The 27,062-nt window shown below is 44.1% G+C and overlaps 1 protein-coding gene across 2 annotated transcripts in view; it reads left to right on the top strand.

The window, feature by feature from the left end:
* The window catches only part of LOC116985343 (collagen alpha-1(VII) chain-like), a 278,255-nt gene that overhangs the window by 63,220 nt on the left and 187,973 nt on the right, over window positions 1-27,062 (top strand). For both annotated transcript variants that reach the window (XM_033040083.1, XM_033040084.1), the window contains exons 12-20: window positions 539-685; window positions 4,209-4,328; window positions 5,542-5,700; window positions 9,509-9,628; window positions 13,415-13,564; window positions 14,861-14,995; window positions 17,644-17,790; window positions 19,837-20,052; window positions 22,119-22,258. In XM_033040083.1, coding sequence (XP_032895974.1) covers window positions 539-685; window positions 4,209-4,328; window positions 5,542-5,700; window positions 9,509-9,628; window positions 13,415-13,564; window positions 14,861-14,995; window positions 17,644-17,790; window positions 19,837-20,052; window positions 22,119-22,258 — 1,334 coding nt within the window. The remainder of the gene's footprint in view (window positions 1-538; window positions 686-4,208; window positions 4,329-5,541; window positions 5,701-9,508; window positions 9,629-13,414; window positions 13,565-14,860; window positions 14,996-17,643; window positions 17,791-19,836; window positions 20,053-22,118; window positions 22,259-27,062) is intronic.

The following is a 27,062-nucleotide window of genomic DNA, read 5'->3' as shown; positions in this document are numbered from 1 at the left end:
GTAGTTCAAAGAGTTTGTGGCCAGGGTGAGAGGGGTCAGAGATGATCTAGCCCCCTCGCCTCCCGGCCCTTGCTACTGTACCTCATTGGAGACCTTGGAACTATCTTTAATCCGACTGTCAGACTTTATCTTGCACTAAATGTTGTTCCCTTTACCCTTCATCTGTGCACAGCAGACGGCTTGATTGGATTCATGTAAAAAAAAAATTTAACTGGATAGCACGTTACACGTGACAATAATATATTAAACTAAACTAAACATCATAATGGGACAATAGCTACAATGAAAAAAAGTACATCCACTATTCTACAATTATTTTCCTCTTGCCTTTGGAATGTGAGGGGAAAGGAAAATAACTTGATTCACATGTTTTTTTGTTAATAGAGCCAATGGATTGTCCTGGGGGAACATTTTGTGTTGACAATAATGTATGGTAGCACAGTGAAAGTAGAAACAGATTCTGTGCATAGCTTTGAAAAATGTAAAGACTTGCAAAATACTCAGATGATTGCTGCATTTGTATTTTATTTTTCGACAGATGGAGACGTGCAGAATGTAAATTTGGGCAATGTTTACCAGTTCTACATGATTCGTGGTTTGCAAGCTGGTACTGAGTATACTGTGACCGTCAACCCCATCTTTAGTGATGTCGAAGGACCAGTTACCACTGGGAAGGCGACGACATGTACGTTTTATCATTTGACACCGGCCATCTGTACACTGTCCACTCTTGGACATCAGCACTCTGTCCTTTCTGATCTACGGGGGGGGGGGGGGGGGGGCTGAGCCACAGGAAGAGGTTAGGCAGGCTTTGTTCTTTGTAGCGCAGGATGCTGAGGGGAGAAGTGTACAAAATCATGAGGGGAATAGATTAGGTGAATGGATAGTATTTTTACTCAGAGTAGGTGAATCAGGAACAAGAGGACATACTGTAGGTTTAAGGTGAGAAATCAAAAGATTTAATAGGAATCTGAATGGCAATGTTTTCGCACTGAAGGTGGTAGGTATAAGGAACAGGTTGCCTGAGGAAGTAGTTGAGGCAGGTATAATAATACATTTGACAGGCACTTGGACAGGGAGATGGATATGAAAGGTTTAGAGGGATATGGGCCAAATATGAGAAAATGGGACTAAGTTAGATTGGGGACAGTTCGGCCTGTGGACGGGTGATCCCATGCGATATGATTCTACGACTCTATATTTAGCCTCCCATTTTGGCGATTCCACGGTTTAAGATTTATCATCCTTTTCCTCCATTTTACAACCCACTTCCTCATCTCACTACATCCCTACGTCAATACCCTTCCCCAGCTGTATAGTCCTCAGCGATATCAGCACTTCTCAAATTCTGGCCACTGGTAGATACTCCATTTAAACATCACTCCCACTTACACCTGCCCACATGCATCCACCTCAGCCCGCTCACCGGCACCATTCCTTTCCTCAGTCTGCCACCACAGCCATTGTGATGTTCCACACTGGGTACATATACTCCTCCAAGACATATTCCTCCAAATAGTTTTTAAAACATCCGTCACCATGATCTTTCCCCATACCCCATTATTGACTGTTATACATTCTTTGACCAACCTTTTGGTCGTCCCTCACAGGATCCTTCTCACTGGGTCTCCTGAATTATAGAATAGAATAGAATAGAATATGTTTATTGTCATTGCGCAAAACTGAGCAACGAAATTCCATTTGCTTCTCCTCCGTTAAAAGGAATACAACACAACAAACAATACACATATGTACAGTTAATAGTAAAATAATAGATACATTTTTAAAAAAGTTTAAAAGAATTTAGCGGTATTCCTCGAAGTTACTTCAGAGTAAAAAGGTGGTTGGCAGGGTGGGATGTGTCCTTCTTGATATTTATGGCCCTGCGCAAGCATCGGGCCTTGTATATGTCATCCAAGGAGGGCAGGTTAGCGTTTGTAATGCGCTGCGCAGTTTTTATAATTCCCTGCAGCGCCCTCCTCTCAGCCACAGTACAGCTAGCAAACCACACCAGGATTCCGTAGGTGAGGATACTTTCCACGGCACATCGATAGAAGGACAGCAGCAGCGGCTGTGAGACGTTAGCTCTCCGTAGAGACCTCAGGAAATACAGCCGCTGATGAGACTTCTTCAAGAGAGTGACGGTGTTCATTTGCCATTTGAGGTCCTGGGAGATGTTTATTCCCAGGAACTTAAAGCCAGTGACTCTCTCCACCATGTCTCCTTTGATGTATAAGGGAGCAGGTTCCTCTCTCCTCTTCCTCCTGAAGTCAACGACAAGTTATTTTGTCTTTGATGGGTTTAGTACCAGGTTGTGCCAGTCCAAAGCACCTGAGAGTGAGTTTCTATGTAATATATACTTACTAAATGCATGTGCAGAAAGGAGCTGCAGATGCTGGTTTATACCAAAGATAGACACATAGTGCTGGAGTAACTCAGTGGGTCAGGCAGGCAGCACCTCTGGAGAAAAAGGACCGGTGATGTTTCAGGTTGGTACCCGTATTCAGATGGAATAAATACATAAAAGGTACACAAAAATGCTGGAGAAACTCAGCGGGTGCAGCAGCATCTATGGAGCGAAGGAAATAGGCGACGTTTCGGGCCGAAACCCTTCTTCAGTCTGACAGACTTCGGCCCGAAACGTCGCCTATTTCCTTCGCTCCATAGATGCTGCTGCACCCGCTGAGTTTCTCCAACATTTTTGTGTACCTTTGATCTTCCAGCATCTGCAGTTCCTTCTTGAACACTTGGAATAAATACATGTTGTGTCACTGTAAATCTTGCTGGGTTTCCATATGGATAACTAAAGACCAAATTAGTTTCCTGGATTGTTTACCTCTTTAGCTGATAGTTCCAGGGAGAACCAACTAATACGCAGTAAAAACCATCTAGTGTGTCAACATGATCTTGGCTTTCACCCCAAAGTAGAAATAAAGACAATGTTGGAGGCCGTGTTTGCACATTTGGCTTTCTCATCCCTTGCTGGTCTTGGGACAAGGTTAGGGGCAGAGCTTCACCATTGGAGTTGGACATACCATTGTGGATGAAAATATTTATTTCTTTACTCTCAATTAGTATCAAGGCATTTGGTTAGTTAAGATCCATCGATTTAATACATTTTAACATCTTAAAATATATTTTTGAATTCTTTTGAAATTATTTAAATCAATTTCTTACTTAAATTATGGATGGCATGGTGGCGTTGCAGGAGAGCCACTGTCTTACAGCGCCAGAGACCCGGGTTCAATCCAGACTGCAGGTGCTTGTCTGTATGGTGTTTGTATATGCTTCCAGTGACCTGCGTGGGTTTTCTCCAGGTGCTTCGGTTTCCTCCCACACTGAAAAAGACGTACAGGTTTGTAGGTTAATTGGCTTGGTATAAATGTAATATTGTCTCCAGTGTGTGCAGGGTAGTGTTAATGTGTGGGGATCGCTGGTCGGTGCGGACTCACTCGGTGGGCCATAGGGCCAATGTCCGCGCTGTAAAAACGAAATCAAACGCAATTTCTGTGTTTAATTTTCCCTGATTGTGAGAGACTTAAGAATGGTTGGAAAAGCCTTTTGGTCATCAAGGACATGCCCTCTGTATCTTCTTCCTGAGGCCCAGTCACCACCCAGGGACCACTCTGCATCACAGTAGCAGGTTTGCCAGTTCAGCCAGATCAGCAGGACCATGGTTGTTCAGTGTGGCACAATGATACGTGGGGAGGGCAAAAGCATTTACACCTCACACTCCCTGAGCAAGGCCAGCAGCATAATCAAAGATTAGTTGGACCCTGGCCACTCCCTCTTATCCCCTCTCCCATCTGGCAAAAGGTACAGAAGTGTGGAACCGCACACCTCCAGATTGAGGGACAGTTTCTTCCCAGCTGTTTTCAGGCAACTGAATCATCCAACCACAACCAGAGAGCAGTGCTGAACTACTATCTACCTCTTTGATGACCCTTGGGCTATCCTTGATCGGACTTTGCTGGCTTAACCTTACACTAAACGTTAATTCCCTTATCATGTATCTATACACTGTAAATGGCTCAATTGTAATCACGTATTGTCTTTCTGCCGACTGGTTAGCACGCAACAAAAAGCTTCTCACTGTACCTCGGTACATGTGACAATAAACTAAACTGAACTGAACAAGTGTTGAGTTGCGTCAAGAACGGCCTGGTCCATTTACAATGTCTCAACTCACTATTTTCTGTATTTTTCAGTGGCAACAGGTTCCGTCCAGACCCTACGAGCTTCGTCCATCACCACAAGCAGTGCCGTCATCACTTGGAATTCTGTCCCAGGCTCCACAGGGTATAGATTGGCGTGGGGTCCCACACCAGGTACTGCAGATGCAGCTGCGAATTAGGATGAGGAGTGTCAGTCAAATGATTAAGAGTGTTATTTGAGCCCAGCATGTTCTTTTTGGTCTGTCTTAAGTTTTATTAGAGATGGAACTCACTTTCCACAACAGTTCTCTTTCTGACGTTATACACTATTGGATGAAAGCCATGCTTGATCACACATCTGATCACAGTCATACATACATAGATGCATAGACAACAGGTACAGGAGTAGGCCATTTGGCCCTTTGAGCCAGCACCGCCATTCAATGTGATCATGGCTGATCATCCACAATCAGTACCCCGTTCCTGCCTTCTCCCCATATCCCTTGATTCCGCTAGCCCTAAGAGCTCTATCTAACTCTCTAACTCTCTAAAGCTCTTTTGAATGGTGAAGTATTTTCCACCAGTCTGAACAATACGACCATCTAACTTGTTGAAGGTCTTTAAAACTATTAATGGGTTCGATCAGGTGATGAGAAGAGAATGTTTCCCAATTGTGGAATCCAAACTGAGAAACAAGATAATACATTTACCACAGACCTAGGGACAGGTTAAGTTATGGAACAAGCCTGGATGCTTTTAAAATGAAACAAAGCCACGGCATGAGAGAAAAGAGAGAAAAACATTTACTGAAAGCCTGAGATTAGATAAAAAGAATGACCATGAGACATATGCAGAATTTTAACACCAGCCCATACTAACTTTGCTAAATGGATAGTTTTGATGCAATTCCCAATAACATCACCCCATAACTATATTTGTATTTTGTCCAAAATATTCTATATGCTCACTATGAGAAATAACGTGCTCAAGAGAAACTCTTCTTAATTTTCGTTCCATTGAGGACCTTCCCATTAGTTATGAAGAGGATGCGTAGCCAGTAGATGCTTGGAACTCTTTTGAAGAAACAGCTTCAAATGCTGGATCAGATTTTAATTTTATATGCAGATGGACAGATTTTTGTTAATTGGTAGTCTTAAGGGATATGGAGCACAGATCATCCTTCATCTCATTGAATATTAGTACAGAATCCAGAGGCTGAATGGCTCATGTTTTACAGTGTCCCTGATTCGTAGTTTGGAAGTCATCATGAGAAGCTGCTGAACTATGATCTAAAATCCATCTGATTTCTGCAAAGGCTTCTGTTATTTCCTCCTTGTAAAGTGGTGCATTAAGGGGAGTGTTTTAACATTGTTTTCTTCCTCTCTAGAGTTCACTGGGAGAGATCGACCCCGTCAGGTAGTGCTGGGCAGTGGTATAACATCGCACAAACTCAAACACCTGATTGCCAACACAGAATACGTCTTGTCTCTTTATGTGGTCTTTGGTCCCGTCATTGGCCCTGGAATGACAGCAACGGTGAAAACATGTGAGCAGCATTTTAATTGAAGAGGGCCCAAAAAATGATACGTGAGAATAGTTACAAGGATGGATTAGAGGGATTGGGACTGTGATAAAAAAAGGAAGAGGAGATTTGATATAAGTATGTTGAATGATGAAAGACACAAGGAACTGCAGCTATTGGAATCCTGGCTAGAACACACAGTGCTGGAGTAACACAGCGGGTCAGGCATCATCTCTGGAGGATACACAAAGAAAGCTGGAGAAACTCAGTGGGTGCAGCAGCATCTATGGAGCGAAGGAAATAGGCAACGTTAAACGTTGCCTATTTCACTCGCTCCATAGATGCTGCTGCACCCGCTGAGTTTCTCCAGCTTTTTTGTGTACCTTCGATTTTCCAGTATCTGCAGTTCCTTCTTAAACAGCATCTCTGGAGGACATGGATAGGTGACATTTTGGAAATTGCTCCAGGAATTTGTGTTAACTGCTGAGAGGTCTGGATAGCACGGTCTCTGGGAGGCTGCTTGTTACCTTTGGTGGAGGGATCGAGGATTAGAGATCAGAGCTATTAAATAAAGGTGAGAAGAGTTAAAAATTCATGAGGAAAATGCTTCCAGTATTTCCTCATCCTAGGATCTTAGAGGAAGTGACTGCTAAGATATTGAATAGGTTGGCCGTAACTTAGCAGAAATCCCTGAATCCTGGAACCATCTCAAAAGATTGAACAATCATGAATGTAATGGCACCATGTAATGCCAGGATGGAGAGGGAAGCAGAAAACTATGGGCCAGTTATCTTGACATCAGCCATGAGAAAAATGTTGGAATCTATTATTAAATAGGTAATAGTGGGCCATTTAAAAAATCATGACTCGAGTAAGCAGAGACACATGGTTTTAAGAGAGGAAAATCAATGTTTGACAAACTTGCTGTAGTTCATTGAGGATTTAATAAATAGGGTGGATGAAAGGGAACCAGTGAATGTAATGTGTTTGGATTTCCAGAAGATACGTGGTAATGTACAACATGAAAGGTAATGGTATAAACATAGACATAGACATAGAAAATAGGTGCAGGAGTAGGCCATTTGGCCCTTCGAGCCTGCACCGCCATTCAATATGATCATGGCTAATCATCCAACTCTGTATCCTGTACCTGCCTTCTCTCCATACCCCCTGATCCCTTTAGCCACAAGGGCCACATCTAACTCCCTCTTAAATATAGCCAATGAACTGGCCTCAACTACCTTCTGTGGCAGAGAATTCCAGAGATTTACCACTCTCTGTGTGAAAAATGGTTTCCTCATCTCGGTCCTAAAAGATTTCCCCCTTATCCTTAAACTGTGACCCCTTGTTCTGGACTTCCCCAACATCGGGAACAATCTTCCTGCATCTAGCCTGTCCAACCCCTTAAGAATTTTGTAAGTTTCTATAAGATCCCCCCCAACCTTCTAAATTCTAGCGAGTACAAGCCGAGTCTATCCAGTCTTTCTTCATATGAAAGTCCTGACATCCCAGGAATCAGTCTGGTGAACCTTCTCCCTCTACGGCTAGAATGTCTTTCCTCAGATTAGGAGACTAAAACTGTACGTAAGGTAAGGCTAGATCGGTGTGGTCTTATTGAATGACAGAACAGACTCCTGTGGCTGATTGACCTACTCCTGTTCTTGTTTCCCATATTCTAATGTGTTTATGTTGCTACAAAACATTTTCATGATGACCTGTCCTTTAGCCAGTTTCATTGGCATCTGTTGATTATCTGGACACACTAATGTCTTGATGTAAGTTGCAAAGGCACAGTTGAGCTGTGGTTATTTTACTGGGCTGGTAATCCCGAAATCCAGAAAGTATCTAGACTCTAGATTTCAGATAACCTAACATGGAAAATGGAGAATTTAAATTCAGTTAAGAAAAATTACCTGGAATTAAAAGTTAGTATCAAAAAGTTGCCCATGACTCATAGGAAAGATGTAGAGATCCATCAGGTCGATATTTTAGGAAAGGAAATCAGTCAGTCATTCACTGTCTAACCTGTATGTGACTTCATGTTGATGACAATTTGATTGAGTTCTAATTGTACCCTGAAGTGGCTCGTGACTCACCCATCATGGGTGTCCCATCACCTGGAGACCCACGCTGGTTCAAGGTGACAGCTCACCACCACCAGCTCCAGGGCTGTTGGAAGTCAGCAATAAATGTTAACCTTCTAACAACTCCCACATCCTGTGAATGAATAATAAAAATATTAAAAGCAAAATGAATCATGATCTATATTGGATGACCTCATTTATGAGAACGGAACCAGCAAACATGACCATGGATGAAGAAACTGCACCAGGTAGAGGAATATGTACTGAGAACCATCAAAGCTAGAAACAGAAAAATATCAGACATACAGTAAGTGCAGGAAGGATATGGCTACAATGCAGATTTATACAGTGGCATTTAAGAATATTTTAAATAGGCACATGCAGATAATGAAGGGATATGGATAATATGCTGACACAGAGGAGATTAGTTTAACTTGGAATCATGTTCGGTATGGACATTGTCGGCTGAAGGGCGTGTTCCTGTGCTGAGCTGCTCTCTGTTCGATGTTCTATGTAACTGAACATTCAAGTAAAACATAAAACACACAACGCCATATTCATCACCTGCAGGTATAGACTTCCACCCACTTAGGGAATGTGTACTGAGATCCCACAAAACTGGGAGTAGACAAATATCAGACAGGTTTGAGCAGGAAGGATATGGTGGCCGTGTGGCTGCAATGCAGATTTATGAAATGATAAAATGCTAAGTTGCACCAAATGTTGTGAATCCCAAGTTAAAAAAGAAAATGGTGGAAATACGTAAGCAGCATCTGTAGAGGGATAAAAACAAAGTTAACATTTCATAGTGATGACCGATCAACAGAGCTGATTGATCTGCCCTGAAGTATTAATTCTATTTCCCCTTCCGCAAAGAACAAAATAAACTAAGCACTAGGGTTTATTTCTAGTGGGATAACATTGAAAAGTAGGAAAGTTATATTAAACTTGCATGTAGAGTACACTTAGAATGCAGGACCCATTTCTGGCTGTATTATTACAAAAGACAAATGGTACGAAGAATGCTGGAGAGAAAATTCAAGAAAGGATGAACAGATGGAGTCTCTTTTCCTTTGAGAAACAATTGCTCAGGGGTGTCCTTCTGCAGGTCTTTAAAATGATGAAAGATTTTAACAGAGCAGAACCAGAGAGAATATATATTCACCTGCATAACTTGAAGCTGTCAAGATAAATGTAGTCATCAAGAAATCCAATACGGAATGCAGAAGAAAATTCTTAAACAGTGACGAAAATGTAGAACTTGCATCTAGAGGAAGTGGTGGAATTGTATGTTTGAGATGCCATTAATGGGAATGTTTGAGATGCCCTAAATGGGAAGTGAGATTTCTCCATATGATGGAGAAATCTCACTGACAGATTTAGCTGAGAAAGAGGGGTGTAGCTGGAGCGGAAGGTTAACATCAGCCTAGTACATTTGGGGCAATGTGCCGTATGATTTCCAATGTAATTTTAAAATTGCAATTCAATGTCGGTGAAGAACCCAGGATCATGGGATGAGGCAGGAAAGTGGAGATAAGCCACAACCTTATTGCAGGCTCACGGTCCATCCAAATCTTAGGTTCTTATGCTGTTGCAAATAACTTTGAACGTTTTCCTATGGTGTCAATGAATATGGGCAAAGCACCTGGTTATACAGGTTGACAATGTGGCTATTAGGCAGGGGCAGACAATGAGAGAGCATTTAGGGCAACTTGTCAAACTGACCGCTGACCACCTCTGTGTTGCAGCTCCACTTGGACACGTATCAACCTTCAGAGTAACCACATACACCACCACCTCCGTGTCTGTGGTTTGGGGTGCCACTGTTGGAGCAACAGAGTACAAGATAACATGGAGCCCAACATCAGGTACATAGAGAGAAAGATTCTCTCAAAACCTTTCAACTGTGCAGTATTATTTACATGGGTAGGATAAATTTGGAGGGATAAAGATCACACACGGACGGATGGGACTGGTGTAGCTGGGACATGTTGGCCGATGTGGGCAAGTTGGGCTGAACTGAATCAGTCTATGACTATTTGAACCTTTAGCAGTTCTTTCTCTGATTTTTATTTGTGACTGGAAATATTTGCTCTTTTTGCTAAATCACTGATCGTTCTCGCGGTACGCAACTTACCAACCATGGTGTATTTCTTCACCATTCTCTTTGGAATAGAATCAATGAGTCAGAGAGTCATATGGCAGGGAAACAGGCCTTTCGGCCCAACTTGTACATGCCAACAAAGATACCTATTTATATACTGTAAGTCTCATTTGCCTCTGGTTCTTGATTCCCCTACCCTGGAAAAAAATGCGGTGTGGATTTGTTCTATCTAAGCCCTTAAGTATTTCTTTTGAATCCCTTTGAATATAGAATCTCGCTTATTTATTATGACACAAAATGAAGCCATTCAGCCTGCCAAAGTCATGCAGGCTTGAAGTAGAACAATCCCATTCACGCTCCTATTTCCTAGTGACCTTGTAAATTTATTCTTTCTCACATGCCCTTTAATTCTCCTTTTGCCATTTACCTCTGCTAAAGTGTATTTTAGAGCAGCTAATTAAACCTTGCAGCAAACATTTGGGATATGGATGGATACCAGACATCAGGAGGAAACATGTAGTCAAATGGGGAGTATGCAAACGCCACCACAAATAGCACCCAAGGCCAGTTTGATTTATCCCTAGCTCATTATTACCTCAAGGGTTTTCTCTCCTTGACTTAAGAATGCTTTGAACATATGTCCGAGGATGTCTTAACTCAATTCCAGATGGGTGCAAAGTTGATCAACAAATGAAAGGCTGGCAAATTTTGTGGGCATTATGATCCACCTCCAGTTTAAATTCCATTTGGAATATTTTGGAGGACCAAGAAACCAAGAACCAAGAACCAAGATCATAGAACGTAACGCAAAGAAATGGTGGTTTGAACCTATTTGGTCCAAGGTGTTATTTATGTTCTGTGTAAGTCTCATCCCATTTCTTTTAACCTAACCCCATCAGTATAGGTTTCTGCTCCATGGTCCTTCATGTAGTATATAACAAAGTTTTTTTTTTTAATTGGATAGTTACATGGATAAGAAAGGTTTAGAGGGATATGAGACAAATGCAGGCAAATGAGACTCATCTAAATAGGTATGTTTATTGGCATGTACATGTTGGGACGAAGGGCTTGTTTCCCTGCTGTATAACTCAATGACTCATTCATTCTATTCCAAAGAGAATGGTGGGGAAATACACCATGGTTCATAACATGAAGGACATGGGCCAAAGGTGGGCAGATGGGTCGAGCATAGATGGAGCATCATGGTCAGCATTGGCAAGTTGGGCCAAAGGTCCTGTTTCCATGCTGTGTGACTATGACTCAATGTGGTTATCTGTGGCTGTACCCTTGGACTAGCTTTGATCGGACTTTACTGGCTTTACCTTGCCCCAAACGTTATTTCCTCATCATGTATCTGTACACTGTGGATGGCTCGATTGAAATCATGTGTTGTCTTTCCGCTGGCTGGTTCGCACGCAACAAAAGCTTTTCACTTACCTCGGTACACGTGATAATAAACTAAACGGAAGCCGAAACTGAAAGATTTTATACCACTTGCCTCTACTACCCTGAGTGGTAGATTTTCCTGAATTCTCTTTGGGTTTGTTTACTATTTATGCAGAAGCCTGGTACTGTATCTGTGTGTGCTGCCGCTGTGTGATTTATTGTGCTACAACAGGCGATCAATCATAGAAAACTTGAAGGCGCTGGAGTGGTTGTAAGAAAGGCTTACCAGAATAAAACTGGATATTAAAGATTAGGAATGTTGCAGAAGTTTTAACAGACTGTTGCTCTTTTCTCTAGAAAAGAGAAGAATGAAAGTCATAAGGTCATATGGTCACGTGAGAGGAATAGAATTAGTCCATTTGGCCCATCAAGTCTACTCCGCCATTCAATCATGGCTGACTAACTTTCCCTCTCAACCCCATTCACTTGCCTTCTCCCCATAACCCCTGACACCTGCACTAATCAAAAAATCTATCTATCTCTGCCTTGATAAATATCCATTGACTTGGCCTCCGCAGCCTTCTGTGGCAAAGAATTCCACAGATGTGAACCTGATTAGGGCGCTTTCCAACTACGCATAGGCCAAGATCAGAATTAAACCTCAGCTACATGACCCCAAACCTAACAGGACTCAACGATATATGTCAGGTTCAGTTCATGTTAGGTATTGAAAAATTGTGGGCCTCTGGGCTGGGATGGGATTTGGTTGGAATTTAAATTTTATACTCAAGCAGATGTTAAATCGGAGCATCAGATCAGGCATAAATATCAAACAGTCACTAATGACACAAAGCATAACGCTGGTGGAACTCAGCGGGTCAGGCAGCATCTGCGGAGGGAATGTCCAGACAAGGTCTTGGGTCAGGACCCTTCGCGGAGGGAATGTCTAGATGAGGCCTTGGGTTACGGCCCTTCTTCAGACACAAAACTTTGCTTCTCTTCCTTTCACAGATGCTGCCTGAACCTCCAACAGTTTGTTTTTAGCTCAATATTCCAGCATCTGCAGTTTCTTGTGTCTCCACAGTCACTGTTAAGGAATAATCCCAGCAAGGAATTCTGGAAAACAAAATATTTTAATCTTCAGCAAAGATTGCTACCACTAGGCCAATAATGCCAAAATTACGGAGTAGCTGAGTGACTACATGAAGGTGAAAGAAATGAAGAGGGTAGAAACAAGGAACTGCATATCCTGGTTTACAAAAAAAAGATACAATGTAGAGGTGTAACTCAGCGTCTCTGGAGATCATGGATAGATGATGGTTCAGATTTGGACCCTTCTTCAAAAGTATGTTGACGGGATTAAATAAAGACGGATGGGTGAAGACTCGTGTGGGAGCATAAAATCCAGCAAGGTAGCAGTGGGCTGAAAGGCCTTTTTCTGTTGGTTGAAATATTATCAGGAAATATATAATCAAAGTGCTCACCTGGATTCTGTCACTCTGTGAACCCATGTTTTCTAGGGTGCATCTGTCGAAGTTGGTAAGAGTGATTGGAGACATGCTGAACGTCCGTAGTCTTTTGAGAAGAGCTTTCTCGGCCATAGCTTCAAAATGGTTGGTCCAGGATAAATTGATATTTATGCCTAGGAACTTGAAACTTTCAGCAAACTCCACCACCATTGAAGCTGATTGAAGCATGTACTTCACCACAATTCCTGAAGACAACGACTAGATATTTTGTCTTGCTGACATTGATGGGAAAATTGTTGTCTTGACACCATGTTGCTAAGCGCTCCATCTCCTTCCTGAACTCCATCTCATCATTGTTCAAGATCCTGCCCACTACATTAATGTCATCTGCAAACTAGCAAATGGAGTTAGACAGCATTTGGCCGCACTGTTGTGAGTATAGAGAGGATATAGTAAGGGGTTGAGAAAGCTTCCTTGCGGTGCACTTGTGTGGATCCATTGGAACACAAGTCCTGTGTCCTGTGCAATACTCAAGGAGCTCATTCGAAGTGTCATGTCTTGACTTCTCCTGGGCAGCAACCCCCTATGACTCTCTCACACACACATGGAACAAGGGGACGGAGATTCATCTTCAGGCACTCTGCTGAATCAATGCAACTCCTTTCTAAACACCTTGTGTTTCTTCTCTTTCTTAGGCAAAGGTGCAACACAGAATGAGTACATGGACCGCAACACACTGTCTTACCACATCGGAAACCTGGACCCTGGGGCCCGCTACACAATCAGCATCCATGCCCTGTACGGAAACTTCGAGGGGCCGGCCGTATCTCTAACACAAATGACAGGTACATTAACTGGATGAGAAAAACACTGGGTAATCTTTCATTTAATATCTTCACTGAGAAAAGACCTCCTTCTTCACGGTGGAATCACCAGAATGATGATCGGATCTGAGTAAGTAAGATACAAGTGAAGTAAAGGAGTGACTGGAATAAGTCTCCCAATTTTCTCCCAATAGTAGAAGATTGAAGAATGCTCTGATCAAGGTACTTGAATCATTTGAAGTATTTGGCAATGGAGAATTGTCGAGAAATTAATTCCTCTGGAGAGTAGATCAAGACCATCAGGACATGACTATAAAGTTAGAGCTAAGCCATTCACAAATATATTTAGAAATAAATATCCAGTTTCGAATTGGCCTGTAATTCCCTTGAATGATAAACTAATTGAATGATACAGCACGGTAACAGGCCCTTCGGCCCACGCCGGCCATCAATCCCACATTCACACTAATTTTATGTTATCTCACTTTCTCATCCACTCCTTACACATGGGGTAATTTATGGAGGTCAATTAATATACAAATGCACATGCTCTCTGGGATATGGGAGGAAACAGGTGCACCCAGAGGAAACCCACGTGGTCACAGGGGGAACATGCAGACTCCACACAAATTGCAACTGGGGTCAGGATCGAACCCAGATCTCAGCGACCCTGTTAGCTGCACCACATGATGCTAGGAAAATGTTTAGTTTTCATATCTAAGATTGACAGACTTCAGTAGAGTAAGAGTACATAAGGATATGGAGAAAAGGGTGGGTAAAATGTAATAGAGAAATGTGATCTAACTGAATGGCAGAGCAGGATTGAGAGTCATTCCTAATATTCCTGTGCATGTTATTCTATTTTATAATGAGATGCCTGCATTTGTCCCATATCCTCTCCATGTGCCTGTCCAAATGTTTTTTTCAATGATGTGATAGTACCTGCCTTAAATGCCTCCTCTGGCCACTCATTCCATATACCTACCACTCTTTGTGTAAAATAGTTCCCCCATCGGGTTCATATTAAATCTTCCCCCTCTCACCTTAAACGTATGTCCCCTGGTTCTTGATTCCTCAACTCTGGATAAAAGACTCTGAGGATTTCTCCAATCTATTCCTTTTATGATCTTATACATCTCGATAAGATCACCCCTCCAAGGAATCCAGTCCTAGCCTGCTCAACCTCTCCCTATAGCTTAGGCCTTCAAGCTTGGCAACGTCCTCGTAAAGCTTCTCTACACCAGTTTAACAACATCACAGCTCTACGACTCTTTGACTGTTGTTTCTAACTGCACCATAATTTTAAATCTCTTGCAGCTTCTCTCGATTCTCACCAGGTTCAATCAGTGAAGGAACTGAAGGTGAATGAAACCGGAGCCAATAGTCTAAAACTCACTTGGAAAAAGATGCCTGGAATCTCAGGATATCGAATATCTTGGGCTCTACTGAGAGGTGGGAGATAGTCCTGTTCATTTTAACCTTACAAGTAATGCAACTTAAATCTCTATATTTGAGGCATGCCACCTATTTAGTTTATTTAGTTTGGTTTAGAGATACAGCGCAGAAACAGGCCCTTCAGCCCACCGGGTCCGTGCCGATCAGTGATCCCGGCACATTAACACTATCCCACGAGGGACAATTTTTACATTTACCAAGCCAATTAACCTACAAACCTGTACGTCTTTGGAGTGTGGGAAGAAACCGAAGATCTTGGAGAAAAGCCACGCAGGTCACTGGGAGAAGTACAAACTCCGTACAGACAGCACCCGTAGTCGGGATCGAACCCGGGTCTCCGGCGCTGCATTCGCTGTAAGGCAGCAACTCTACCGCTGTGCCACCGTGACCACACGGGTGAATATATTTGCTTAAACACATGTATTCACCCGAAAGACCTTCTTCACGTAAGATGGATCTCCAACTCTCTGTCAATGAAATGCCTTTTGGACAACGTGCAGTGAATGGGGCCATGGCAATGGAAATGTTTCTTTAGTTGATCCCCACAATTAATCACCTGTTTTATTTTATATTTACACAAGGTGGTCTTCTACTTTAATCTAGGAGTGTAAATGTCAATGATTATTTGTTCACTCTGATCGTGACAGGTCTTTCAAAGAGCCTTCCAAATAGTTTCACTCTCCTACTCTTGCTCCATTTCCCTGTAAATGTTACCATTTCAGGTTTAAACAACTTACATTTAAAACAAAATGGTGTGAGTATAGTTTAATTTAGAGATACAGCGTGGAAACAGGCCTTTCGGCCCACCAAGTCTGCACTGACCAGCGATCCCCGCACATTAATACTGTATCCTACATTAGGGACAATTTATTTTTGCATTTATACCAAGTCAATCAACCTACAAACCTGTATGTCTTTGGAGTGTGGGACGAAACCGAAGTTCTCGGAGAAAACCCACGCAGAACACCATGAGTTTTTAAAATCTAAATTATTATCTAAATGGTGTCAAGTTGGGGAAAAAGGGAAGTACAACGGGATCTGGGGGGTCCTTGTTCATCAGTCACTGAAAGTAAGCATGCAGGTACAGCAGGCAGTGAAGAAAGCGAATGGCATGTTGGCCTTCATAACAAGAGGAGTTGAGTATAGGAGCAAATAGGTCCTCCTGCAGTTGTACAGGGCCCTAGTGAGACAATTGAGTATTGTGTGCAGTTTTAGTCTCCAAACCTGAGGAAGGACATTCTTGCTATTGAGGGAGTGCAGCGTAGGTTCACGAGGTTAATTCCCGGGATGGCGGGCTATCATATGTTGATAGATTGGAGCAGCTGAGCTTGTGTACTCTGGAATTTAGCAGGATGAGAGGGCATGTTATTGAAACATATAAGATTATTAAGGGTTTGGACATGCTAGAGGCAGGAAATATGTTGGCGGAGTCCAGAACCAGGGGCCATGGTTTAAGAATAAGTGGTAAGCCATTTAGAGCAGAGATGAGGAAAATATTTTTCACACAGAGAGTTGTGAGTGTGTGGAATTCTCTGCCTCAGGGTGGAGGCTGGTTCTCTGGATGCTTTCAAGAGAGAATTAGATAGAGCTCTCAGGGATAGTGGAGTTAAGGGATATGGAGAGATGGCAGGAATGGGGTACTGATTATCGATGATCAGCCATGATCACATTGAATGGCGGTGCTGGCTCGTAGGGCCGAATGGCCTTCTCCTGCACCTATTGTCTATTGTCTATTGAGTTGTTCAGTTGGCAATGTGCTTCAGTGCAGTGGTGAGATTCAGAACCTTGCTACTCTGAGTTGGCAATCCCTGCTTGCAGCAGGGAATATTGATTTCACCTGCATGTGTTTGTCATTTGACTTCTGAAAGAGTGCCAGAGATCTATAATGTGAAGTTCCTTGGCCAAATTAGTAGGATGATGAATGAATCATAATCCCAAGCCATCAAAACAAAGATATTTAAAGTCTAGTTTAGTAGCACATGATCAGGGCTGACTCCATTCAGTCAGAAAGACCGCACATCTTGGAGAGTCTAGGGCACAGCCTGAAGTCAATGACTAGGCCCTTCATCTTGCTGACATTGAGTGAGAAATTGTTGTCCTGACACCATGTTTCTGTGCTCTACTGTATATCTCCTGAACTCTGTCTCGTCATTTTTCAACATCCGGTTCACTACAGTGATGTCGTCTGTAAACTATTAAATGGAGTAGGACATAATTTGGCTGCACCGTCGCGTGTATAAAGGGTAGAGTAAGGGGCTGAGAGCAAATCCTTGTGAGGCACTCCTGTTGATCCATCCAGAAAATGGCCCTGCACAAGGCTGATGGAACTCATTATGTCTCATGACTTAATTGCTGGTGGTCAGTAACCCTATGCACCCCTCTCTCACCCATGGTGTGAGGGGCAACTATTCATGTTTGAGTCCATTAATGAATGGTAGCGGGCAGTTTTCTCTTCAGTCCGCTACAGTGAACATCCCACAGGGACATTACAATGTGGTTTAAAACAGGAGCTGGACTTCATGAGCACAAAGGGCTCCCCCAGCCCATGTTTCTGTTCAGAAGCAGCTCTGAGGAAATGCCAGGTGATGCTAGAACCAAAACAAGCCATGTTCTCATGTACTTCCGCCTTTTACTTTTCCCTTCAGGAGGTCCTGAGAGGACACGGATTGTCCCAGCTGACACCGCGGTTTACGTGATAAGTGGACTGCAAGAGAGTTCCACCTACACCATTCGAGTCTCGACCATGGTTGGAAACAGGCAAGGAATGCCCATAGTTACCTCAGCCCAGACACGTGAGTGCATTCATTATTATAACCTCAGTAAATCTGACTGCATCCCTGCCATGGTTTGTCCTGAGTGACAGATACCTGTTCAAACAGTCTGCAGTACACAAAATACATGCCAGGGGGCAGTAGGGTGCACGGATAATCTTGAAAGCTCAACAGTGCCATAATCAGGAGGTGCAACAAATTGCAGACCAGGAGGACCATAACACACGAAGATAGACACAAAATGCTGGAGTAACTCAGCGGGACAGGCAGCATCTCTGGAGAGATCATAACACACTCCTGGTCAAATTATTCAAGATTTATTCAAACTTTGTTTAGATCTGCAACTGTGGTTGATTTTTTTTGTTGTGTAATTTTAATGATGATTTCCTATTTGTTGTTTCCTTATAATTTTAATATGTCTTGAGTTAAGTTCCTCAGTAGCTCACAGTATTACTGGTACAGGGGACGCACAACCTCAACTTGGATGAAATCTGGAACTAGGACACGAAGGAGAAAGACGCCGGCCACTCTCAGTTTTCACCGTGCCGTAGTGATGTGGAGTTATGCCCCTGTTCCCACTTAGGCGATTTTTTTAGATGACTGCAGGCAACTTGGGTGTCGGCTGTATGGTCGTGAGTCGTCTCCTCAGTCACCCAGAGAATCGTAGCATTTTTCTGGTCGCCGCTAGATTTTGAAATGTTCAAAACGTTTTGGCGACAGTCGGAGACAGTTGATAGAACGGCAATGAGCGTAGCTTGACTTCTCCTGACGTAGGTGCTGTCGTAGGTTGTCGCCGATGCTGACTTCGGTGAATTCCATTGGTGAGTACCTATGTCAACCTACGTCAACCCTACGTCAACCGGCGGCAGGTACCGGCGACTGAATTGTCTTACCTTGTCGTAGCTTGTCGCGGGTAGACGTAGGTTGTCGTAGGTGCAGTCGTAGGTGAACGTCCTAATGGGTCGCCGGTTGTCGGTAGCTTGCCATAGGTTGACGTCGACTTGGTGGTAGGTTGTTGTAGACATTGTCGTAGACATTTTCGTAGGGGGGTCCGGTCGCCGGTTTTTCGGAGACCTGCTATGACTATGACAGTTGCTGGCAGTCGCCGAAAAAAAATCGCCTAAGTGGAACAGGCCCATAAGGAGTATTATCCCTTTGGGTCAAGCAAAAGAGTGTGGGAATCAATAGAGTGAGGAATGGGTCTGAAGTAGAGGCCCACCCCGAAACATCACCTATCCATGTTCTCCAGAGATGCAGCCTGGCTCATTGAGTTACTCCAGCACTCCATTGTGTAAAGTTACTCCACTTTAATGTATCCCACTTATGTATCCACTTTCACTGGATCCTGGGAATAAATGGACTGAGGAAGTGTATCTTGCTCTACAGAGCACAGTTTACTACATGGGTTATCTTTGAATCAGTCCTACAGTCCTACAATTAAGTTTAAACAATGCCACTCAATCACTGTATATTCACCAGTCATCGGGGATAAATGGGATAAAATGGAATTGAGAAGAGAAGATCTGATATTTTTATTTGTTTGGCCACAGAAGATTAAAGGTGAAAAGACAATTGCCTATAAATGTCATTTTTAAATATACAGGTAAGTTGAATGTATTAAAAGTAAAGGCCTATTTTAACCAATTCCATTTTATCACAAAAAAGTAATGCCTTTATATATAAAATTATGAGAGGCATAGAAAGGCTAGACAGTCAGAACCATTTCCCCAGGGTGGAGATGGTCAATATTAGAGGGCATAACTGTAAGGTGAGAAGGGGAAGGTTTAATGGAGAAGTTTTTTACACAGTGGCCTGGAACACAATGCAGAGGGTGGTGGTGGAGGCAGATATGTTAGAGGCGTTTAAGAGGCTTTTGAATAGGTACATGAAAATACAGGGAATAAAAGGATATGGATCACGTACAGGTAGATGAGATCAGTTTAACTTGGCATCGTGTTCGGCACAGATATTGTGGGCCGAATGGCCCATTCCTGTGCTGTACTGTTCTATGTTCCATGTTGACTCTAATGCATCAATGACAGGATCTCTTTTTCCATTTCTACATAGGCACCAAAATGAAACCTTCTGCAACAGCTAAACCACCAATGGCTATTTCACCAGTCGCTGTTATTGCTGGATCTGTATCCAGTGCAGTGCAACAAACCAACCGTCAAACTGATGTGGCCTCACCGTCCACAACAATTCCCACGATTACAACCCCCAGCACAACCTCTCCCATTGCAAGAAGGGCACCAGCCTCTCAGATCACACAGGAGGGGCCTGGTAAGTGGCTGACCCTGCTCTGGATAGAGCCTATGTTGACTCTTATTACCACCAAGCATTATCAGACTCACTAATCTAAAACCAAGATTATCACATACTAAGTTTATCACCGCAAGTTATAGAAACAAAACACAGTGTTATTCTTGCTTAACATAAGATTGTTGCATTGCTCGGAGTGGTCTCAACCAAGGTGGCACTGAGGAATTCCAAAGAGATTAAGGGTGACATGATCAAACTTCAAAGTAGGTTTATTATGCTAGATATAGAATGTAAAGTTTAGTAAGGTTTTTCAAGAGTGGAGTTAGAAAACACTTCTACACACAAAGAGAGGTAGAAACTTGGAACTTGATATTCAAATGAGAAGTGAACGTTAATTTTGTATTTAATATGATTAGCCCTAGTGTTAAAGGGATATGGGGCAAATGCGAGTCTGACCACAAAATGGAATAAAATGAAAGGTATCAAACTCTTTCTGTGTGGCACCGACGGCTCAAACCATCCAAGTGACATTCACTTAAAGTCACTATTTGAGGCCTTGACCCTTCATCCCCACCTTCAGTCTATTCTGCAGAGGTTGAACTGAATACTGGAAAGCCCCTGTTGGCTTTAATTTACTTGTTTGCGGAAGGGGAGAGGCATTGGAATAATTAGATAGCTCTTAGAATAAAGTAATTTTGGATGGACTGAACAGTGCCGGGAAAGCAGGAGTTTGCTGTTGTAAGAATCTGCAAATGCTGTGCGACTTGATCTTTTCAACTGCGGTCACTAGATTTTTTCATTAAATGGCAATATTAGATTAGATTAGATTAGATTAGATATAATTTATTGCCACACAGCCAGGCTGGTGGAAATTTGGGTTGTCTGCAGCGATACAATAATAAAGAACACACAACCACAATAAAACTGTAACACAAACATCCACCACAGCATTCATCATTGTGGTGGAAGGCACAACATTTGGCCAGTCCTCCTCCATTTCCCCCCCGTGGTCAGGACCAGAGTCCAGAGTCAGTCCAGGATCGGCTCTTCCTCACCGGAGACCGCGGCTTTAAGTTGTTGTAGGCCGCAGGCCGGCGGTCAAGATTGAAAGTCCCCGCCGCAGCCAGAAGCACCGTAGACTGCAGGGCCGGCGGTCGAAGCTCCCCTCCAGGGGTGATGGTAAGTCCATGCCGGACCTGCGGTAGAAGTTGGCCACGGGCCGGCAGTGATGGCTTCTTCTTCCCCCGGGTCCCCAACGTGAGATCCCAGGCTATAGACGCCGCACCAGCTGGAGCTCTGCAGACCGCGGCTTCAGGCTGCGACTTCAGGCTGCCGGCTGCCCCGGGTCAGCGAAACGGAGCGCTCCCCTCCAGCGAGGGCTCACCCGCTCCACGCCGAGAGTCCACGCTGCGCCCGCCGCTGAAGCACCGGGCGCGTCTCCGGGAAAGGCCGCGTCGATCCTTGATGTTAGGCCACGGGGGAGGCGACCTGGAAAAACTCGCCTCTCCGTGGAGGAGGCGACCAAAGCGGTTTCCCCCTTACCCCCCACACCACCCCCCACACAAAACACACAAAGAAACATTAAATACAGACTTTAAAACATAATTAAAAAATAAAAAAAGGTTGAAAAACTGACGAGCTGCATGACATGGCTGCTGCCAGAGCAATTGTGGATTCCAGAAAGTATGGAATCAAGGCAAGTTAGTGAAGCTCAGGTATAGATCAGCTCAGATCTGATAGGTTGGTGGTAACTGCATGAGATATGGAATAACCTCCTAGAGTCATAGAGTTGGATAACTATACTGCATGGACACAGGCCCTTCAGCCCAACGTGTCCATGCCAGTCAATATGGTCTTCATGGTGGCCATTTGCCTGAGTTTGACCTACATCCCTCTAAACACTTCTTATATGTTCTACTTAAAAATGCTAAATTATACTTTGGAAGTAAACTCAATGTATTTTTCTTCATTTGTCTGTTCCGGGTTAATCATTATTTGTGGTGAATTCCCCAGAACAATTTTTGCGCAGGATTAAATACACTGGGGATTCCTGAGTCGCACTAACTGCTTTTGTTTTCCTCCATCAGTTTGTAACAAAGCCAAGGCCGACATTGTATTCCTGGTGGACGAATCCTGGAGCATTGGCCAGAACAATTTTAATAAGATCAGGGATTTTCTCTTCAGGATCGTCTCATACTTCCCAAAGATTGGACCTGCAGGGAACCAGGTAAGTGGGAAAACCTAAGACTGGCCAGTTGTGGAAACAGAATGGCAGTAAGTCTGATGGCTGGATGGCAGTAAGGCTGGTCTGAAGAAGGGTCTCGATCCGAAACGTCACCCATTCCTTCTAAACAGAGATGCTGTTTGTCCCGCTGAGTTACTCCAGAATTTTGTGTCTATCGCGGTGTAAACCAGCATCTGCAGTTCCTTCCTACACAAGACCAGATGCATTGCAGTTTGCCAACCATCGCAACAGTTCCACGGCAAACACCGTCTCCCTGGCACATACCTTTTTAATGCTGCCAGAGATGCTGCCTGTTCCGCTGAGTAACTCCAGCATTTTGTGTCTATCTTCTATTGGTAGTAAGTAAAACTGAACTGGGTTCCTGTGATGCCTTGTCATGCATTTTGGTGAAAGAAGCCATCTAGATAACAAGTTCTCATCTCGGTATTTTACTGTGCTTCTCGAGTCATCATTCTGCATTTTACTCAGCAGAAAGACATAAAATGGCAGGCTGTAGCTATGTCTAGAATCATCGGCTAATATTCCTGTATCTGCAGTTCCTTGTTTCTACAGAGATGCTGCCTGACTCGCTGAGCTAATCCAGCACTCTGTGTTTTCGTTTGTGAACCAGCAACTGCTGGTTTCTACTAATATCCCTTTCCAAGCCCTCAGAGGCATCCAAACATGCTTCAGCAATCCTCCAAATTGGTGGATTGGAAGAAAGAAGGAGCATGGAAACAGACCCTTCGGCCCAATGAGTCCATGCAGAGCGCCCGTTCACACTGATTCTATATCATCTCATTTTCACATCCACTCCCACACACACACGGTGGTGCAGCGGTAGAGTTGCTGTCTTACAGCGTCAGAGACCCAGGTTCGAACCTGATTTTACTTCGGAGTCACGTGAGTGACTACGTGAAGAACCCGCTTACGACGCATGCGTGTCATTTTACGCTACACGCATTCGAACTCGTCATTGCTGGAGGAAGGATGTTCCTCCCAAACGGCAGGGGTTGAACCTGCAACAGTAAGGTGAGGGAACGTCGTTTCTTTTACTTACCTTTTTTCTTTCTACAGAAGGCTGATGAGAACTGGCTGGGGAGAGTCTGCAGAACTGCAGGAAGCCAGCAACGGCCGGGGCACTGCTTTCTCCCTTAAAACGGGAGCCGGAGCCGACTTCAGCTCCAGGAGCACGCCGACAGCGGTGGAGCATGTCTGGAGCAGTCATTTCCGACGACTCGGACTACAGCCCCACGGACCTATACATGGGTACGAGGCGCTGGAAGGAGCGAGAAAGCTGGCGGGGGAGAACCTGCAAAATTGCGGGCAGCCGGCAGCAGCAGCAGCATACGGCACGCTGATCTCCCGTAATGGGAACAGCTGTGCCCGATTTCGCTCCCGCGCCGGACCCGGCCGGTCGGGAGAGGAGCAGCCGCGAGCGACCAGTGCCCGTGTGCATGGGGGTCGGTTTGAGCGGCTGGAGGAGATGGCAAGCAGCCGCGAGCGACCAGTGCCCGTGAGCACCGGGGTCGGTTGGAGCGGCTGCAGCATGACCAGCAGCCGTGACGGCCGGTGCCCGTGAGCACCGAGGTCGGTTGTAGCGGCTGCAGCATGCAGGATAAAGCAGCCGGGAGCGGCCAGTGCCCGAGAGCATTGGAGCCGGTTGGACCGGCTGCAGGAGCAGTACCCCTTGTGGGGCTGCAGAGTGGAAATACTCCAAAGTGGCAAAGCCACAGTGGGCAACTAATAAGCCCCACAGCAGTACTCCTTGTGGGGCGGCACAGAGTTTCTCACTCATCAGAGGGGAATACCGAGACTCAATCCTGGGCTGACTGCAGAAGCAGCTTCAGGAGCAGCCGTGACGGCCATTGCCCGTGAGCATTGGAGCCAGATGGAGTGGCTGCAGGAACTGCAGCAGGAGCAGTCTCAGGAGTAACGGCTTCAGAAGCAGCCGCAATGGCCAGTGATCTTGTGCATTGGAGCCGGTTGGGTGCCCGAGAGCATCGGGACCAGCTGGAGCAGCTGTTGGAGCATGTAAGTGGCAGCTCCATGAGATGGAGGCTAGTCACAGAAAGGCAGCTAGTAAGTCCTACAGCGGTACCTCTTGTAGGGCTGCACAGTGTTCTCCCTTCTCAGAGGGGAGTATAGGGGGTCAAGTTTGGGCTCCACTTGAACAGGGGAGCAGAACATACCCCTAGTACACTTAGGGTGCGGAAAACCTATGGGAAAACACTTACCATCAGGGAACTGCAAAACTTGAATGTTCCCAGTATCAACCTAAACATGGTAGGGCACGGAATTGAAACGAAAGAATGTTCTAAGTCCTAACAGATGAAAACCTGGAACCTCCCAACCTCCAATATTAAAATTTGGAGGCATCTTATCTTAACAGGGAAAGATCTTCACATCGAGGGAACTCTGGGACACATTAAGGAACGTCTTAAAAACTACTTCCTGAGAAATGTGCTACCCTCATCAGACACCGGCACCTCAACGACCACGGAGGATGCCGAAATAGTAACTAACCTACTAATAGGAACCAGGGAGATTGGTAGTGGATAACAGATCTATCTGTATGCATAGAATTATTCTACCGACACTTAAAATTCAGAAGTACAGGGGCATACCTTAGAATTCTTCATTCCATTATCCTCCAGTTCAGCATGTACCGAACTGAATGTTCATGCTTACAGGGAAAGAAACAACTAAAGCGCATACTGAACTACAGTGCCCATATATTATAGGATTTATGGAGGACATCCACACGAATCACAGGGATTTGTGTCCTAAATATCCTTCTCATAATTTAGAGGTGGTTGCCACTTCATCTTAGATTGACTAATTTGAATACTTCGTACTTTATATTCATTTACAAATGGGAACCTTTGGTGCAACTAAGGGATTAATCCTAGGGTACTACATGGCAAGCATGGTATTAAAATACGCTTGCTATATAGGACTCATTGAAGGTGCCCACAGATGTATTTAACACAACAGATCGTCTGCGATCCACCGTTAACACTTTCTTACGGCAAAGTCAGTTCAGCCTTTTGGGATGTTGAATTTTATGATGATGTCATATAACATGGCAGTACTTTGCCGTAAGAAAGGGTACAGCCTTTATGGAGGCTTCCAGGGAACTAAACCAGCCATCAGACTGGTAGTAGAATAATTGGCATTAGGGGCTGTGTGACAGCCACATGATATCGGACCTTTACATAATCATAGTACAGAGCGCTACACATGTCACTCAAGAAATTATGTGGGGGTCATTCTGACAGACTTATGAAACAACCAAACACAGTTACCCGTCTATGGAACCACATACTGATGGGCCTTGGATTGGGATGCTACTAATTCCATCTCCAGCTGTGGGGGAGATGGAATGCTCAGGAGGCATCACTACTAACGTTGGGCATATATACCTGGGGAAGTGAGAGCTAGTCATGGCTTTAAGTCAAATTGTTTTGGGTTATAACACCAGTATGTTAATCTACAAATTGACAACACCACCGGAGTAGCATATGTCAACCATATGGGTAGAAACATATCGACACCATTTGACTATCTGGCCAACACTATTTGTGAATTGAATTGAATTGAATCTTTCTTGTCAATCAGACCTTTCGGTCTGAACGAGATGTTGTTGCCTGCAGCCATACATGTAATACTAGCAGCACACAATGGACACGGGCTGGCATCCGCCGCGGTGAGTTCACCGGGTACCTCCACACTGTGATGCAGGCAATAGTCTTAGAGTCACTGTCTCTATTAATCTGGATTAATAGCGTATCCAGATAGAGATTGGATATCAGCATCCAACTACCAGGGAAACTGAATTTAGTGGCAGACAACAGGTCACGCTAAGTCCAAAAACTCTGTATGGATGTTGGATAAAATATGTATTGCTGGAACAGCTGGTATGGAACACCAGATAACGACCTATTCACATCCATGCTCTTACCAGTTATCAAATTATGTTCTTGGGAGCCAGAACCTGGGGCAGTGGTTCAGATGTATCTTCGCTGATTGGGGGATCATTTATGCATCCCTCCCTTTGCCTCATCAGTCGGTTATTTAGGAAGAAACTATAGACTTCACGTCTCGAATCTTGATATACCTGATTGCCCTACGCAACCGGGGTACTGGTGATATCAACATGGGTCAGAACCATACATCACCACCCATCATAGACCTAACTTACTGGGTCTTCCCGCAACAAGGGGAGTTACCCGTCACTATTATATATTAACCTATTTATTTAGAGTTGAAAGCACCTCTTCTACACCTGGGACTGACGGACCGAATGCGGAATTATTTCAGCGGGTCACAGACTGTCCACCTAAACATCAGTACTTGGTATCATCTAGTAATGGGAAGTACTGTCACAACAATAATCATCACCCACAGATCTATGAACATCCCGTCTGTTCTGGAATTCCTGGCAAGCCTCCATTACGATGAGAGGCTCAGTCATAGTGCCATCAACTGCGCCAGAGGTGCTCTGTCAATATACCTGTCGAAGGTACAGAGCGGCATTCTGTTGGGACAAACCCTGGTAAACAAACTCATGAGGGGCATTTTTAAAATTAATCCCCAAGAACCAGGTACTCCCAAATATGGGATGTGAGCATTGTACTGACCATGTTAAGAAACTGGTCTCCAGCTACAGCTCTGTTCCTACGGAAACTGACTATGAAAACAGTCATGCTGATGGTCCTGGTCACGCCACAAGGGTCCAGTCACCACAGAAAACAAGGTTGGACAACATGATTATTTCATCTGGAAATTAAGGTTTACATCAGTG

Source organism: Amblyraja radiata, chromosome 21 (genome assembly GCF_010909765.2).
Source record: "Amblyraja radiata isolate CabotCenter1 chromosome 21, sAmbRad1.1.pri, whole genome shotgun sequence".
NCBI lineage: Eukaryota > Metazoa > Chordata > Chondrichthyes > Rajiformes > Rajidae > Amblyraja > Amblyraja radiata.
The sequence above is the reverse complement of the archived record's forward strand: the minus strand, read 5'-3'. Positions and strand labels throughout refer to the sequence as shown.